At 39.7% G+C, this 17955-nt stretch overlaps 2 protein-coding genes across 6 annotated transcripts in view; one reads left to right on the forward strand and one right to left on the reverse strand.

Moving 5' to 3' along the window:
* LOC149130721 (talin-2-like) overlaps positions 1-6224 on the reverse strand; it is a 205179-nt gene extending 198955 nt beyond the window's left edge. Inside the window, exon 1 of one of the 2 annotated variants that reach the window (XM_089344733.1) lies at positions 6127-6224. The gene's annotated coding sequence lies outside the window, so the exon portion shown is untranslated. The remainder of the gene's footprint in view (positions 1-6126) is intronic. The other variant, XM_089344735.1, reaches the window with a different exon arrangement.
* Positions 1-17955, forward strand: part of LOC106872264 (cilia- and flagella-associated protein 337) — a 165200-nt gene that overhangs the window by 77941 nt on the left and 69304 nt on the right. For all 4 annotated transcript variants that reach the window (XM_089344723.1, XM_089344722.1, XM_089344724.1 and 1 more), the window contains 17 exons: positions 1306-1375; positions 2287-2443; positions 3164-3251; positions 3454-3581; positions 4087-4185; positions 4971-5079; positions 5309-5350; positions 5868-5932; positions 8834-8898; positions 9423-9582; positions 10054-10334; positions 11962-12126; positions 12483-12598; positions 13014-13086; positions 14060-14230; positions 15251-15361; positions 17318-17428. In XM_089344723.1, the coding sequence (XP_089200849.1) occupies positions 1306-1375; positions 2287-2443; positions 3164-3251; positions 3454-3581; positions 4087-4185; positions 4971-5079; positions 5309-5350; positions 5868-5932; positions 8834-8898; positions 9423-9582; positions 10054-10334; positions 11962-12126; positions 12483-12598; positions 13014-13086; positions 14060-14230; positions 15251-15361; positions 17318-17428 (2011 nt within the window). The remainder of the gene's footprint in view (positions 1-1305; positions 1376-2286; positions 2444-3163; positions 3252-3453; positions 3582-4086; positions 4186-4970; positions 5080-5308; positions 5351-5867; positions 5933-8833; positions 8899-9422; positions 9583-10053; positions 10335-11961; positions 12127-12482; positions 12599-13013; positions 13087-14059; positions 14231-15250; positions 15362-17317; positions 17429-17955) is intronic.

Below are 17955 nucleotides of genomic sequence, written 5' to 3' on the forward strand. Positions count from 1 at the left end.
AACAAATGCCAGAAGGCAGTTTGTTCAATGTTGTAACAAGTCTGCTAATTCTTCACCGATAATAAGACTTGTAGCTGCAGTCTAAAACTTAATTATGATGTCATCTGTGATGGATGACTTGTAACTCGAGAAATTACAAGATGCCACTCGTTTGGCTTCAAATGTACGATTCATACAGAGTGCGGCAAAATGTCCCTACATTTTACCGTTCGACAAACGTTTCAAACTTTGAAAAATCTAAATTATATTCTAGCACAAGCCAAAGTGGTTAATTAAGACAAAATGGTAAAACATTAGCTATACGAAAATACTGTTATTCTTTGCTTAACTTTACCATTGTTATAATAATGGCTCTGTAAAATATGGGAAGTTTTTCTGCCACAAACTGTATAAGATACTTTTCAAGTTGTTTGGATTTGTTTTTCATTGGTTCCTTGCCATTTCGTTTTCTTTTTCTTCTCTTTTCCTCTTTTTCTTGTTTTTTATTTGTTTCTTTTCCTTGCACCCCCTCACACACACACCACACACATACAGAAGCACTCACATATGTATATAGGTGCAGGCATGGTTGTGTGGTAAGTAACTTGCTTCCCAACCACATCATTCCAAGTTCAGTCCTACTGCGTAGCATCTTGGGCAAGTGTCTTCTACTATAGCCTCTGGCTGACCAAAACCATGTGAATGGATTTGGTAGATGGAAACTGAAAGAATCCTGTCCTGTGTGTGTGTGTGTGTATATATATATATATATATATATATATATATATATATATATATATATATAATAGCAAATGCCAAAATGAATTTCTGTGTGTCAGTGTGTCACACTTTGACCCCCACCTCTCACAATTCAATGACACTTCTTCTACTCCTCTTACAGAGGTAAAAGTAATAGTGGGCATAGAGACGGTGGTGAGGGCGGTAGTAGGTTGACGGTTGTGATGGTAATGGCGTGATAGTAAGAGTATGAGCTGAAGTTGTGATAGAGGCGGAGGTGACGATGGTGGTGGCAGTTTTATAACATTCGTACAGTGAACAGAAGTTTCATGTAAGTTTGGTGATGCCTATAATCATCAGATGTACATACTTAGCACATCAGATGCTTATAAGTCCTGTGAATGTTTAGCTCCGATGTTGGATAATAACACTCATGGGAAAAAAGCCAGGATGGTCACAGATGGAAAGTCTTTGATCATAGGTCTGTTCAATCAGGTCTGTCTCAGGGCTAAAGAGCAATTATAACTAAATCAACATGATAGAAGGGAAACAAAATGATTTATTTTTTCACTTTTCCATTTCTTACAGTCCTCACAAAGAGACAATCCAGAGGGTGACCTACCTGAAGAATTCTCACAAGTATTTGGTCATCAGTAAGGTGAGTTTTTACCATATTTGGTAATTCTTTATTTTTTTAAACACTGCCCCAAATTTGTTGTTGTTTAGCCCCAGGCCAGTCCTGATCCAGTATATCTATGATCAAAAATGTTTCAGATTTGACCATGCCATCTTTTATTCAGGCATAGTGTACCTGGGACTACATCATCTAATGCATCCTTTCTTGCTGTTTTTTGGCATTGTTGTTTAGCCCTAGGTCAGTCCTGATCTAGTAGACTTATGATCAAAGATGTTCCAGTGATGACCATCCCATCTTTTATTGAGGTATAGTGTACTTTGGACTACATTGTCCAATATGTTCCTCCTTGTATGTGTGTGTGTGTATTTGATGATGCAACCAGAAAAAAAAAAGAATTCAGCACATAAGTGTACATATATATATATATATATATATATATATATATATATATATATATATATATATATACATGTATATAGGGAGAGAATTCAGAAAAAAAACAACAGATGAAGACAGGTGGTGTAGACAACAAACAGATGTATTAGTTTAACACTCGAGAAGTGAAGAAGTCTTTAACGTTTCGAGCCTACGCTCTTCCACAGAAAGGAACACAGAAAGAAACAAGGAGAGAAAATAAAGAATGTGTAGTGGCTAGCAATCTATCATGGTGTATGCCGGACAGAAGGGTCTCACAGGAGAGCTAGGAAGAGACAATTGGATTGTTGAAAGGTTTGCAAAGATTAAAATTATAATTAGGTTTAAATATGATCAATTTTTATATTTTTCATTATCTTTGACAGCAGAGAGAAGACAGTGAGGGAGAGAGAGGGAGAGAGCAATAGGGAAGCTATAAAGTCTTATTAACCTAACTGTATGATGTTGCTGCACAGGACTGAACTAATTGGCTGTCTGTCTGTCTGTTTGTCTTATAGGAAGGAATAGCCTCCATTTGGAACAGTAACCTCCAACAGCAGAGATGTGAGAAGCTGACCACAGAGTCCTGCAGGTCAAAAGACCTGTGGGTCACACACCTCACGCCAATGTTGAACACCAATAAAATGGCTGTGGCCTATACCAGCAAGGAGATTGGTACGACTACTACTACTACTACTACTAAGCAAATTTATATGGATGTTAAAAGACAAAAATAAAAATTATAAACTTAAATGGGAGATTATTAGCCAGGCCAGCTCATATAGAATTTCTGATAGGTTCTCTGAATTATGCAGGGAAGACATTTTTCAAATTCTAACTTCTAAACACAAAACTCTTTGATTCCAGACAAGAAACAATTATCTTGTACGCATTCCTCTAAATATGTTTTTAGGAAAAATAATTAAATCTGAATATAATAAAATAATATATATATATGTAGGTGCAGGAGTGGCTGTGTGGTAAGTAGCTTGCTTACCAACCACATGGTTCCAGGTTCATTTCCACTGCGTGGCATCTTGGGCAAGTGTCTTCTACTATAGCCTCGGGCCGACTAAAACCTTCTGAGTGGATTTGGTAGACGGAAACTGAAAGAAGCTTGTCGTATATATATATATATATATACATATATATGTATGTGTGTGTGTGTTTGTCCCCCCAACATCGCTTGACAACCGATGGTGGTGTGTTTACATCCCTGTAACTTAGCGGTTCAGCAAAAGGGACCGAGAGAATAAGTGGTAGGCTTACAAAGAATATTATGTATACATATGTGTGTGTGTGTGAGTGTGTGTATTGTCTATGTGCGTGTCTATCTCTTTATAAGTGCATGCTATGCTCCCACTGACTCCATACTCATCTTGTCTATTCTCACAGCTATCTATGACCTGAGTAACAAAATTGAATTCAACAGACTCTATAAAATCAAGGAGTTGAAATATACTCCTCTTTGCCTCGACTACTGGTGAGTATCCGAAATCATCTTCTCATTTCCTGAGCTAAAACACATGTATTCTCTGTAGTGATACTCCTCATAATACTCTCACTGGCATCAAACAGAAAAGGGTTTGTAGGGTAAACTCATATCCACCTCCCCTAAGCTGCCCTTGTGGCAAAATTTTTGATAGTCTTATTATTATTGACTATTGTTCTTGTTATACCTGTAGGTCGAGCAATGACAGTTCTAATGAGGCGTACCTGATGTGGGGTGATGTCGGTGGTTTTGTCAACATCTTACACTTTAATTCCATAAACATCGCCCTCTTCCAGCGACCGTCAGCACATTCGGAGAGCGGTAGGTCATCTTTTGAAAGCATCTTTCAAATTATATTTTAATTAACAAGCTAATGTGCTAACGAGGGGAAGTTTCCTATGTAGTCCTGTGGTGGACTGGCTTCCCATCCAGTGGGAGTGTTGTCATCTCATTTACTTAAATTCCTTGGAAACTAGATTCAGTTCCAGCTTCTTGACTCCTAAGACTCGTGACAAATCTCAGTCTAAGACTCTGGAAGAGTGTAGTTTCAATTCCCAGACCAGGCAGTGGATTGTATTCTTGAGCAAAACACTTAATTTCAAGTTACTCACTGAGAAGTGAATGAGTGACCCTGCAATGGTCTGGTTTATGCTGTGATCTTGGCCACTTAATTGCCATGGCAACCAGATTCTATGAGTCCTAAGACTGGGGACAGTAATTACAAGAGATAGAGTAATTGGAAACTGCATCTCTCACTTATGTTGCATTGACATTTGTTGACCCATATTTCACATACATGTTGTTATTGTTGTTGTTGTTGTTGTAGAGATCTGTCTGACGGTGCCACTGAGCAATGTGACCAAAGGCATCTACAGGAATGTCACCTACACCAAGTACCAAGCCCACACAGACTGGGTGAAACAAGGTAAATAAACATCCACGATTGATGTCGAAAATACATGAAAATGCATTCAGGAGAGTATGAATATAGGCAAATACACCACCACCATCATCATCATTTAACATCCGTATTCCATGCTGGCATGGGTTGGATGGTTTGACAGGAACAGGCAAGCCAGAGGCCTGTACCAAGCTCCACTGTCTGTTTTGGCATGGTTTCTATGGCTGGATGCCCTTCCTAATGCCAAGCATTTTACAGAGTAGAGCTGATGCTTTTTACATGGCACCAACACTGATGGAGTCACCATGTAACTTGCCAGACAATGATACAAGTATATTAAATACCATACAACACAAATCTATTGATACATACTAAATGGCAATTAAGACCAATTCCATTTGAGAAGAGGAAAGAATCTCAGGAATAAGGAATTCTTCAAAGTTGACTTTCCATTAAGGAAAAAAAATAGGTTTATTGTCTGGAGATAAGATGACAGACATGGACACACGTTTCTGCCTCAATAACTGTCATCAGAACAGTAATTGTCAAACCTTACCACTAGTCACCAAAGGACTTAGACCTGGTCTCAACTGCCATTTGATTATTATGTCACATCATCTTACTGACGGGTCACTCTCAGTTGCTACTGGTTACATGTAATCCAAAACAACCTGTTACATGGTTGGGTCAACCTAGGCGTATTACAGTAAATACCTGTGATTAACACAGGTTGATTGAATCACCAGCCTTTGTTGTAAATGGTCGTTAATCTATTATTTCTCTCTCTCGCTGTCTCTCTGTTATTTCAGTTGGGTATCTTCAGTTCTTGGACTGTTTCATATCCTGTTCCTCGTCTTCGAAGGATGCTTTGGTTCTGGGATGGATGGAGAAACACGTTGTCACTTCAGAAATTCTAAGGTAAAAATTCTTATTATCATTATTACCATTATTGAGGTGGTGAGCTGGCAGAACCGTTAGCACTCTGGGTGAAATCCTTAGTGGTATTTTGTCCATTTTTATGTTCTGAATTCAAATTGCACCGAGGTCACCTTTTCCTTTAAGCCTTTTGGGGGGTCAATAAATTAAGTACCAGTGAAATACTGGAGTTTTATTTTTATTTTTACTTCTTTTTATTTCATTTTCAAAGTAAATCAGAGAAGAGACAAGAAGCAAGAAAGATACAAAAAATGTAAGTTAAACTTGCGTTTGTGTTTGCTTTTTATTTTTCTCTAATTGACTATATATATATATATGTATATAATTTATTAATGAGGGTAGAAATTGATATTAATCAATTAAAACCAGTGGTCTAGCATATTTAAAAAAATCCGAAGATTAAAATTATATTACATACAAAAATAAGAGGAATGACCAGCAAAAGTGGACTCCTATATGCTAGAAATAGATGCCGAATCATCTAACCACGAAAAAAAATATGTTCTCAGTAAAAATTCAGCGACACAACAGACTGTAAAAGGGCAAGACAAATGAAAAAATACTAAATAAAAAAACGATTAACCTACGTACCATGGTTTCAGCTGTTAAAATTTACATAAGTAAATATCTGCAGGATATATATATATATATATATATATATATATATATATATATATAACAAATTAAATTTAAATGATGAAGTGAATCTAATGGTTTTTGTGTGTTTCTGAAATGGCTTATAAACACCTGGTGTTTGTCTTGTATTTCAGGGTCAACTTCCAAATTCCTCAAGGCATCAACACCTTCCACTACAGCCCACAGTTCAACCTGATCGGTGAGTTACAGTTTTGTGGTAGCAGCTTCGTAAGCATGTTTGTGGTTGCAGGCCCAGTACATAAGATGCCTAATAAACTTTTCTCAGGATTATATAGAAAAAGTTTAAAGGAAACCCAAACATAATGACTTTGTGTGGTGTGTTGGAGGGAAAAGACAAGAAGCAAAAGGACAGAATGAAACGTTGGACCTTACCTTGTCGACCGCAGCGGAGTAAACAATCGCTCTTGATCAAAACACGTCCTAAGCTGTCTGTTTTCTGACTGCCTGACCCCCACGTACCGGCCTTCGACGACGTGTGGCCGACTTCCGGTCTGGCCCTTCCGGTCTGGCCCTTCCGGTCTGGCTTCACCCCTGTTTGCCTCATCTCTCTCCATCAACAACACATAGCTCATCACAGCCCATAACACCACACTTTGGATAAAGATTACAAAAGCAACTCATTCTTGACATCAAAATGCCTGAAAAATCCCGTCGGTGTTGTTTGCTTTGTTATCTTCTTTTTTTCCTCATAAATTTCTCGATAACATCGGAAAAATTCATTTGTCTGCCTTTCCACCTTGGAAAACCGCTCAAAATTTGGATCCATCGCCTCAAGTTCTATTTTCGGCGGAGACGGACTATATGTAATCTGAACCTTTCCCCCCTTATTTTATTTTTTTTACGGAATCCCACATTTTAGACTATGGAGATTCCGATTCTGAAAAAAAAAAATTCAAAAATTTCAAATTCAAAATTTCGATTCCCCCCCCCCCCCCCGGTTTTTATATAGATCCATATGAAGGAAAAAATGCGCTTTGGCAAACGGGGTTAGGGTTACTGCGGGAAATTACTCTGAAAGAAATCTCTGCAGAAAGATTGATTACACATTTCTTGCTTTATGTTATCGCAGTTTTGTGAGATTTGGCTGTTATTTCTAGCATGTAAATAGCCTGCATGGTGGTAGTGGGGGGGGGGGGGGAATTGAAATTTTTAAAACAATTTTTTTTCAGAATCATAATCTCCGTATTTTTTTACGCATTTCTAAAAAAAAAAATTTCCGGAAAATACTTTTAAATGAGGAAATGGAGGGGGGGGGGGATCGAAATTTTTCGTCGTAAACTCCGAGTGGTCGTTAAATGAGGACAGGCTGTACATAGATTGTTATTGTTATTATTATTGGCGATGAAGAAAACAAAATAAAAAATATTTTCGGAAAGTCGTGCGAAAAAATACGAAAATCACCGCAGGCCGTATTCGATCACGGATCTCCTCTCAACAAATCTTTAATGGTATATGAAAGTTTGCCTCCGGAACCTGTTGCTGAGAATACGAACAGCTAAAGGGAAATAATTGCAGGGATTTTCATTTTGTGTTCTACAGTAGTTATTCCCCTTGATTTTCTCTTTCCGGGTTTTTTTTGTTTTTTTTGTTTTGCATTTTGGCGATCAACTTGGAAAGATCCGATGACGCGTCGAGGAAAAGAGCAGATGCTGTCGGCTATTTATTTCCGTTTCTCTTGTTTTGAGTTCAAATTGCGTCGGCGGCGATCCTTTCGGTGTCGGTTGTCGATAAAATAAAATAAAATAGCATTGAAGCAGACGATACAAGCGTGGCTGAGTGGTAAGAGGTTTGCTTCCCGACCACATGGTTCCGGGTTCAGTCCCAATGCTTGGCGCCTTGAACAAGTGTCGTCTATTATAACCCTGGGAGGACCAAAGCCTTCTGAATGAATTTGGTTGATGAAATCTGAAAGAAACCCGTTGTTTGTCTCTGTTTGTCCCCCCATGACTGCTTATCAAGCGGTGTCGGTGTGTTTACATCCTTGTAACTTAGCAGTTCGGCAAAAGACACCCATAGAGTAAGTCGTTGTCATGTATTGTACGCTTGTTGTGCCTTAATGATATCACAACAAAAGGTTTCCCATTCTCCAGCTGCCTTACCATTCTTGTCCAATTAGCACTTGACATCGTCCATTTACCGTATCCTTTGCCTGCCTCTTCATCAACTACCCTCTTCTCTTTCTTCCATGATAATGTTTTCCAAACCTCTCCTCCTAGATACAGTAACAAAAGGGTTAAGGTGCATGTGCTGGTGTGACAAATAACATCGAGTCTGTCTGGATGTTTTGAGTTCTTGTCTCATTTTGCATTTTACGTTTTTTAAATTTCTACCCATTAACCGGGTTCAATATCCCAGTTTTTGTGTGATTTTTTGCTACCCTGGTAACTATTAACATATTTATATTATCAAAGTTTTTCAACCAAGATTATATCAATATATACATAAATTAAAATATACCGCCTGACTGGCCTTCGTAGGATTTTCGAGCGATATCGTTGCCAGTGCCCCTGGACTGGCTCTTGTGTAGGTGGCACATAAAATACACCATTTTGAGCGTGGCCGTTGCCAGTACCGCCTGACTGGCCTTCGTGCGGGTGACACGTAAAAGCACCCACTACACTCTCTGAGTGGTTGGCGTTAGGAAGGGCATCCAGCTGTAGAAACACTGCCAAATCAGATTGGAGCCTGGTGTAGCCATCTGGTTTCACCAGTCCTCAGTCAAATCGTCCAACCCATGATAGCATGGAAATCGGACGTTAAACGACGATGATGATGATATATATATATATATATATATATATATATATATATATATATATATATATATATATATATATATATATATGTGTGTGTGTGTGTGTGTGTGTGTGTATGTATATCAATGTATTTAACACCATGAATATCATAATAGCTTAAACAAGTCACACATCTCTACATGTGAATACATCAATTTATATAACTGCATAAGCTAATATACACTTAATGTGTATATACTATTTATCTCCATTTTGGTTTGACCACTGACCTCTATTCTGACCACCCCCAACAGAAATCCTCTCCCTTCTTTTTTTTTTTGTAGCTACAGCTGGGGTCAACCACAAGATCTGTCTCTGGAACCCTTACGTGAAGTCAAAACCCAACGGGGTAAGTATTGTCGCTACTACTGCTACTACTACTACCACCACCACCACATCACATCACACCATCATGCACACACTAGCACTGACCACTTCCCAGCCCCACACCATCACCCATACTCCTACACACACGCACACATCAAAGTCACCAACCCTCTTCCACACGCACATGCATGCTCTCTTATACACACGCACCTTCGTTTTGGGATCGCCACTACTTTATTACCTCCCCTTCTTCCTAGCTCTCCTGTGTGACCCCTCTGTCCGGCATTCGCCATGATAGATCACTAGCCACTACACATTCTGTGTCCCTTTCTTGAAACGTTAAAGACTTTCTCACTTCTCGAGCATTAAACTAATACATCTGTTTGTTGTCTACACCACCTGTCTTTGTCTTTTGTTTTTTTTTTTTTTTTTTGTGAATTCTCCCATATATGTGTATGTATGCTTGTATGTGTACTAAATTTTTGTCTTGCAAGTTTTGAGTTTTGTTTTCTGGTTTCATTTTTTCTTTTTTTGTTTCCTTCACAGATCCTTCAAGGTCACATGTCCAGTGTTGTGGTTGTCCACATTTGGTCTAGCAGGAGTCTACTCTTCAGTTTTTCCAAAGACAAGGCACTGAGAATCTGGGACATTCAATTGCAAGTCTGCATGCAGCGTTTAGTTGGAATGTTCCCCAAGGTCGGTGACGGTATGTTTAAAATATGTCTTCACCTTCCTTTCTGCCTTCCTGCCTGCATAGCCAGCCCAGAGGCATCTATAGAGATGATGGTTTCATAATCCTCAAAAACAGATAAAAACAAAAAAAAGCTGATGGATTTAAGAAAGATTTGAGCAATCTATTCTGCTACTTGGGGAAAGCAGTTATGTGGGTAACCATAAGGCCTGCTTATATATATCTAACACTAGCTAAAATGGTGATGGTTAAGTATTTAGAACCCTACAAAAGCTAGGGATGGAACTAAGAATACTTGTGTAGTTTTTGATGATGATGTTGATGTTACTGGTGATGTTGATGTTAATGGTGATGTTGATGATGATGATGATGACGACGACGACGATGGTGATGATGACGATGACAACAACGAACTGATTTCATGCTGTTTTTTCTCGTTTACCTTTCATTTTAATTACACCTGTATTCATTTTGTATTTTCTGCAGTTTTCATCAGTTTGTTCCTGGACGAAGTGACTGACCACAAAGAGGCCAGCAACAACAACAACAGCAGCAACAGTACTAATAACAATACCAGTAGTAGTAGTAGTAGTAGCAGCAGTAGTAGTAGTCCCAGTAAAAGCAGTAGCAATAGGGAATCCAACCGTCTGTTTCTCACCTTTGGTCCCATCTTCACTGTGATTGAAATGAAAAATGAATGTCGCAACAGAGTGGTGAGTCATGAAACTGTAGTCGTGGCTGTAGTATACAGTCCATCTTACAATCAGGTAGGTGGAGGTCTTGCTGTGGTAGTTGTGGTGGTGTATAACTATATATTAAAGTATTTCTCAGGCAAAGAAAGGTTTCATAGAATTGGCTCTGAAGAAGCAATAACATGCCATATAGGCACTCAGATCTAACTGCATGGTTCCTCATAACCCGAAACAGCTGTAAAGTAATGAAAATGATTATGATTGGCTTTCGTGCCAGTAGCATGCAAAACTCACTATCTGGACGTGATCGATGCCAGAGCCACCTGACAGGATCCCATGCCGATAGCACATAAAAAACACCTACAACACTCTCGGAGTGGTTGGCGTTAGGAAGGGCATCCAGTTGTAGAAACATTGCAGACCAGACTGGAGCCTGGTGCAGCTGCTGGCTCTTCAGACCTCAGACAAACCGTCCAACCCATGCCAGAATGGAAAACAGATACTAAACAATGATAATGATGATTATGATAATTATATATATATATATATATATATATATATATATATATATATATATATATATATATATATATATATATATATATATATATATATATATATATATATATATATATATATATATGACATAATATACAAAATGACTCATTACATAACCTAAACCTCCACACTGACTCATTCCACAAGTTCCACGTAATAAAACAACGGCTATCTAGTCCAACGAAAATGCTTTTTCTTGTATTTGTTGCTCCATTCTCCAAGTAAATACATAAACTACGGTTTAAGCAACATATTACCTGCCTCTGGACGCCCTCTTCCCAAGACGGTACCCATACAGGTGATCCCCAGGAGTGCCTCCGGATTTAAACATCCCCTGGTTGCTTGGATGCTTCAGACTACCCCTGAAGGATCGAGGCAAACCTACCACTTACCTATATATATATATATATATATATATATATACACACACACACACATATATTAAAAGTAATTAAGTCTCCGTTTAGTTATAGAGTGACCAATGGTTTCATGTCCACAAACGGTTTAGCTGCATCTTTTTGCAACAGATGCATAAATGTAATTTGAGTCCAGGATTATGAATAAAGGAGTTAATGTAAAGATAAGCTAGTTAAGTAGGTCAATGTGCAAATTTACATGAAATGCAAAAAATGTTGACATATCTATGAGTGTTATCTCTAAGTAGTACTCTGTTGAGAAAAAGGAACTCCAGTCATAGATGAGAATCAGATATCCGCCATATGCAATATGCTTAGTAGGATTCAAGAGGCTCCAACTTAGCCAAGTAGTAAAGTGAATGTATAGATAAGCAAGTTAGGTGGGTCAATAATCAAAGTACATGAAATACAAAGGATGTATATATGTGTAGACAAATGAAATTGAGCATTAAAAGGAGGTGAAGAAATCTGGCTACAAAGAATATTGAATATGTATATAGGCACAGGAGTGGCTGTGTGGTAAGTGGCTTGCTTACTAACTACAGGGTTCCAGGTTCGGTCCCACTGTGTGACACCTTGGGCAAGTGTCTTCTGCTAGAGCCTTGGGTTGGCCAAAGCCTTGTGAGTGGATTTGGTTGACGGAAACTGAAAGAAGCCTGTCGTATATGTGTGTGTGTTTACATATCGATGCGTGTTATCTCTAAGTTTGTCTTCACTCTATATTCCAGGTGGTCAGTCTTTCACAAGATGGCACTCTGACATTCTGGATGCTGGACAGTGGTCAAAAAGTTAAGCATCTCTCTAATATACATGAGAAGGCTGAGATGCTGTCCTTGGCTCTAGATCCCAACACCAACAAGTTGTACACGAGTTCAACCGATGGTTGTGTCAAGGTAAGAGGCAAATCTTTGTTTTGGTTGGTTGGTTGGTTGTTGTTTTCGTTTTTGCTGTTGTTTTTTTTTTAGCTCAAGGCCAAGCATAATCCAGGTCTGACCGACGGGGAAATAATCACCAAATCTCAAATATAAATCTCTCTCTTTCTCTGTCTCCAACTCCGTCTGTCTGTCTGTCTCTCTCTCTCTCTCTCTCTCTCTCTCTCTCTATATATATATATATATATATATATATATATATATATATATATATATATATATATTTCTTTATGGCCCAGTCAAATGACTGAAACAAAAGAATAAAGCAGTAAAAAAAGGATGAAACTTTTATCTCAGTCGCGTTTCTTATGTTGCAGGTGTGGGACTTCAATGGACATTGTTGCCATAAGCTGATATGTGCTGGAGGTCAAGAGGCTGAAATTGGTCAAGTCAGTGTGTTGAAGGGCAGCGTTACTGCTGTTGGATGGAAAAGGTCAGTTCATTAATTACTGGTACGGTAATTAATTTTTGTTTTTGTTCACCTTTACATACCACTAGCTGACCATGTGCCACCAATAATGATGACTAATTGTAATGTTTTGTATATAAATAAGGTACAAAATAAGGGGAAATCACTAAATCACTGAAAAGGTTGTGAATAGCAAGGAAAGAACTTTAATTGACAAAGAACCAGCTCATTAAAAAAAATGTGTGATTATTTAATTGGTTAGGCATTTAACCAATTGACTGACAATAACGAAGTGATATTGAACCAGTGTGTGTGTTTATTATTATTATTATTGGCATAATGATCCTCCCAAGACACAACAAAGTTTGTTTCAGGACACAAATTCACATCAAGAATCTTGCAAACCAAATACTAAAACGAAATGTTTGCTATCTTTCAGATCTATCACTGTTTTCCGTGATGTAGAAATGAAGGACTTCCTTGTGAACCCTTCAGAGTGGAAAGGACTTGAGGTAAGTTCTGCAGGGACATCTACAGTTTTATGTGTTGACTTCTAAAAGCAAATCCACTGCAGTTTCTGTAAAGATAATATTCTCTCTTATGGTAAAAAGTGTAAAAAACACCATATCTGTCTAGCGCTACCCTCTGTCAGATTCCCAGACACTGCATTTCTAGCTCTTTTACCATTATCAAGGAGAAATACCAAAGAGAGACAACTCTGGGCAGATTTCAAGTTGCAGCTTCAGCTAAAACACAGTCAACAACATTACTATTGGATTGCCAAGTGGGAAAAATTCATTTATATTAATGCTAAGCAGTGTTTAGGTCTAAGCAAAATTTAGATTAGTCAAAATACGTTTGTGACATATATTTCAATAACCAAAGGGAAATCCATTGCAGTTTCTGTGGAGAAAAAATTTCTCATTTATAGTAAATTGTGTAAAAACATCATGTCTGCTCAAAATCTTCCCCTGGCATACTCCTAGACATCTTTCTTTCCATTTTCCAGTTGGGCAGGTCATGTATTCTCCTCTTCAGCAAGGCATCTCTTTCTCTCCCTCTGCCATACTTTCACCTCCTCCAATTCACCTCTGTTGAGGAATCTTTCTATTCCAAGTGACTTGGCAACCTCACTTGTGCTGGTGTCACAAATATAACAGCAGCCAGTCCACTCTGTAAAGTGGTTGACATTAGGAAGGGCATCCAGCCATGAAAACCAAGCCAAAACAGACACTGGAGCCAGGTACAGAGCCTTAGTTTGTTGCTTCCTGTCAAACCACCCAATCCATACCAGCACATAAGAAAAAGGGACATTAAATGATGATGATGATGATGATGATGATGATTGTATATATTCAAAGATGGGTGCTCCAGTATGGCTTTTGGCCCCTGACAGCTAAAACTAACTAAAAAAACCTCAAAACCAAACTTATATATCTCCACCAGCCCTTATTTTTTTTCTTACTTTTTAATTATATTTTTCAGAGTCATGAAGATGACATACTTTGCATGGCGTTTTCCCCACCAAACACACTTGTGACAGGGGCATACAATGGGGAGATTATCATGTGGAACACTAAATCGGAACTGGCCACGGGTTACATGAGACAAAGATGTCGTCCACAGCTGTCACAGTCATTCAGAAGTGCAACTTCTGTGAGTCAACTTTGCCTACTTTTATTAAGATATAATGATCTATGGCAGGGGGGGGGGGGGTCGCCAAACTTTTTCAACCATCGACCTCCCCCCCTTTGGCCACTTCTCCTTCCATATTGACCACCCTCCTCATTTAAAATATCTTAATACTCTACTGTACCATATCTTAAATGCGTATCAGGTGATGTTGTCTGTGAGAGACTGGTGTCTTATCATCTATTGTATATTCATGATAGTACACTATATTCTACATTGCTACAGTTCACCTGCTGTAACAAAACCCCTTCAGTCATGACTGACCATGGGATTGCACCTAGAAAGTTCCCCTCCAAGGCACAAGTCCAGGCAAGGTTGTTTATGGAAGACCTGCAGTCACCCATGCATACCAGCCTCCCCTCTCCACACCACTGATGTTATCCAAGGGAAAGGCAAAGGGGCCGATACAGCTTGGCACCTGTGATGTCGCAACTCATTTCTACAGCTGAGTGAACTGGAGCAACATGAAATAAAGTGTCTTGCTCAAGAACACAACACAGAGCCCGGTCTGGGGATCGAACTCACAACCTCATGATTGTGAGCCTGATGCTCTAACCACTGAGCCGGGTACCTTCACTGAGAATCGCTACCCGGTTATCTGAGGAAATGTTGCCTGTGACAGACTAGTGTTTTATCCAGGAGGAGATTTACCTCTCATCCGCTCTATTGTCAGTCTGTGGTTGTTCACTAAATCCTTTGTGATCATCAGGAAGAATGTTAGACGGTGGTAGACTGGTGTCCCATCCCAGGGAAGTTCTACCCACAATCCACTGCATGCCCTGAGTCAGGTGTTGAATACCAGAACATATGTGTATCTCTTAAACATGGTCAAGAAGGTAAGGCATGAAAATATCCAACTGAAAACTTGTGAGTTCAAATCCCAGTAAGGATTTCTTTTTCTTCCAAGGGAAGAATTATTTTCTTTCCAAGCAGCATTTCTAAACAGTTTTAAAAGAGAAAGAAATAATTTACTTTTTCAAACAGGGGACAGTCAGATCTTCTGCTGGGGCTCAGAATTCTGGGAGAAAGACTGGTTCCTCCCGAAACAGGTCACGAATATCATCGTGCCGTAGCGAAGACTATTATGATGAGCAAGTGAGTTGTGAGGTTTCAACGTTTCTTTTTGTGTTTGTTTTTATTTTGTCATGTGCTCATCATCATCATCACCACCACCATCATTATAATCATCGTCATCGTCGTCATCATCATTATTTTAATTGTCCACTTCCCCATGCTCGCACGGATGGGGTGGAATTTGTTGAGAGTGATTTTCTACAGCTGGATGCCTTTCCTGTTGTCAACCTTCATCCATCTCCAAGCAAGGTAATGTGACCAGGCATGTTTTTATGGCAGATTGAAAGCAAAGGACACAGCTTACAAATATATATATGTATATATATATATATATATATATATATATATATATATATCATCATCATCATCATCATCGTTTAACGTCCGCTTTCCATGCTAGCATGGGTTGGACGATTTGACTGAGGACTGGTGAAACCGGATGGCAACACCAGGCTCCAGTCTGATTTGGCAGAGTTTCTACAGCTGGATGCCCTTCCTAACGCCAACCACTCAGAGAGTGTAGTGGGTGCTTTTACGTGTCACCCGCACGAAAACGGCCACGCTCGAAATGGTGTCTTTTATGTGCCACCCGCACAAGCCAGTCCAGGGGCACTGGCAACGATCTCGCTCGAAAATCCTACAGGAGCCAGTCAGGCGGTACTGGCAACGGCCACGCTCAAAATGGTGCATCTCATGTGCCACCCGCACAAGAACCAGTCCAGGGGCACTGGCAACGATCTTACTTGGCTTGCCGGGTCTTCTCACGCACAGCCCATTTCCAAAGGTCTCGGTCCGTAGTCATCGCCTCGGTGAGGCCCAATGTACGAAGGTCTTGCCTCACCACCTCAGCCCAGGTCTTCCTGGGCCTACCTCTTCCACGGGTTCCCTCAACTGTTAGGGTGTGGCACTTTTTCACGCAGCTATCCTCATCCATTCTCACCACATGTCCATACCAGCGCAATCGTCTCTCTTGCACGCCACAACTGATGCTTCTAATGTTCAGCTTTTCTCTCAAGATACTTACACTCTGACGGGTATTCACATTGACATTACACATCCAACGGAGCATACTGGCTTCATTCCTTGCGAGCTTACGTATGTCCTCAGCAGTTACAGCCCATGTTTCACTGCCATGTAGCATGGTTGTTCGTACGCATGCGTCATACAGTCTGCCTTTTACTCTGAGTGAGAGTCCCTTTGTCGCCAGCAGGGGTAAGAGCTCTTTAAACTTTGCCCAGGCTATTCTTATTCTAGCAGCTACACTTTCAGCGCACCCACCCCCACTACTAACTTGGTCGCCCAGATAGCGGAAGCTATCGACTACCTCTAGTTTTTCACCCTGGAATGAGATAGAAGTTGTTTCCTGTTTGTTTGCAGTCTTTATTGCACCTGAACATCTGCCACAAACAAAAACTAACTTGCTAGTTAACCTGCCTTTGATGTTGCTGCACCTCTTATGTGTCCATAGCTTGCACCGGGTACATCTTATAGAGTTACTACCTACTCCTTTTCTACATACTGAGCAGGGCCATCTACCTGAAGGGGTTTGTGTTTTATCTACCTTCCTACTTATTAGGATTTTGGTTTTAGCTAGGTTGACTCTAAGGCCCTTCAATTCTAGACCTTGCTTCCACACCTGAAACTTCTCCTCTAGTTCTGATAGTGACTCCGCAATTAGGGCAAGGTCATCAGCATAGAGGAGCTCCCAGGGGCAACCTGTCTTGAACTCCTCTGTGATTGCCTGGAGGACTACCCACAATCCACTGCATGCCCTGAGTCAGGTGTTGAATACCAGAACATATGTGTATCTCTTAAACATGGTCAAGAAGGTAAGGCATGAAAATATCCAACTGAAAACTTGTGAGTTCAAATCCCAGTAAGGATTTCTTTTTCTTCCAAGGGAAGAATTATTTTCTTTCCAAGCAGCATTTCTAAACAGTTTTAAAAGAGAAAGAAATAATTTACTTTTTCAAACAGGGGACAGTCAGATCTTCTGCTGGGGCTCAGAATTCTGGGAGAAAGACTGGTTCCTCCCGAAACAGGTCACGAATATCATCGTGCCGTAGCGAAGACTATTATGATGAGCAAGTGAGTTGTGAGGTTTCAACGTTTCTTTTTGTGTTTGTTTTTATTTTGTCATGTGCTCATCATCATCATCACCACCACCATCATTATAATCATCGTCATCGTCGTCATCATCATTATTTTAATTGTCCACTTCCCCATGCTCGCACGGATGGGGTGGAATTTGTTGAGAGTGATTTTCTACAGCTGGATGCCTTTCCTGTTGTCAACCTTCATCCATCTCCAAGCAAGGTAATGTGACCAGGCATGTTTTTATGGCAGATTGAAAGCAAAGGACACAGCTTACAAATATATATATGTATATATATATATATATATATATATATATATATATATATCATCATCATCATCATCATCGTTTAACGTCCGCTTTCCATGCTAGCATGGGTTGGACGATTTGACTGAGGACTGGTGAAACCGGATGGCAACACCAGGCTCCAGTCTGATTTGGCAGAGTTTCTACAGCTGGATGCCCTTCCTAACGCCAACCACTCAGAGAGTGTAGTGGGTGCTTTTACGTGTCACCCGCA

Source organism: Octopus bimaculoides, chromosome 28, assembly GCF_046866305.1.
Source record: "Octopus bimaculoides isolate indiv1 chromosome 28, ASM4686630v1, whole genome shotgun sequence".
Taxonomy (NCBI): Eukaryota; Metazoa; Mollusca; class Cephalopoda; order Octopoda; family Octopodidae; genus Octopus; species Octopus bimaculoides.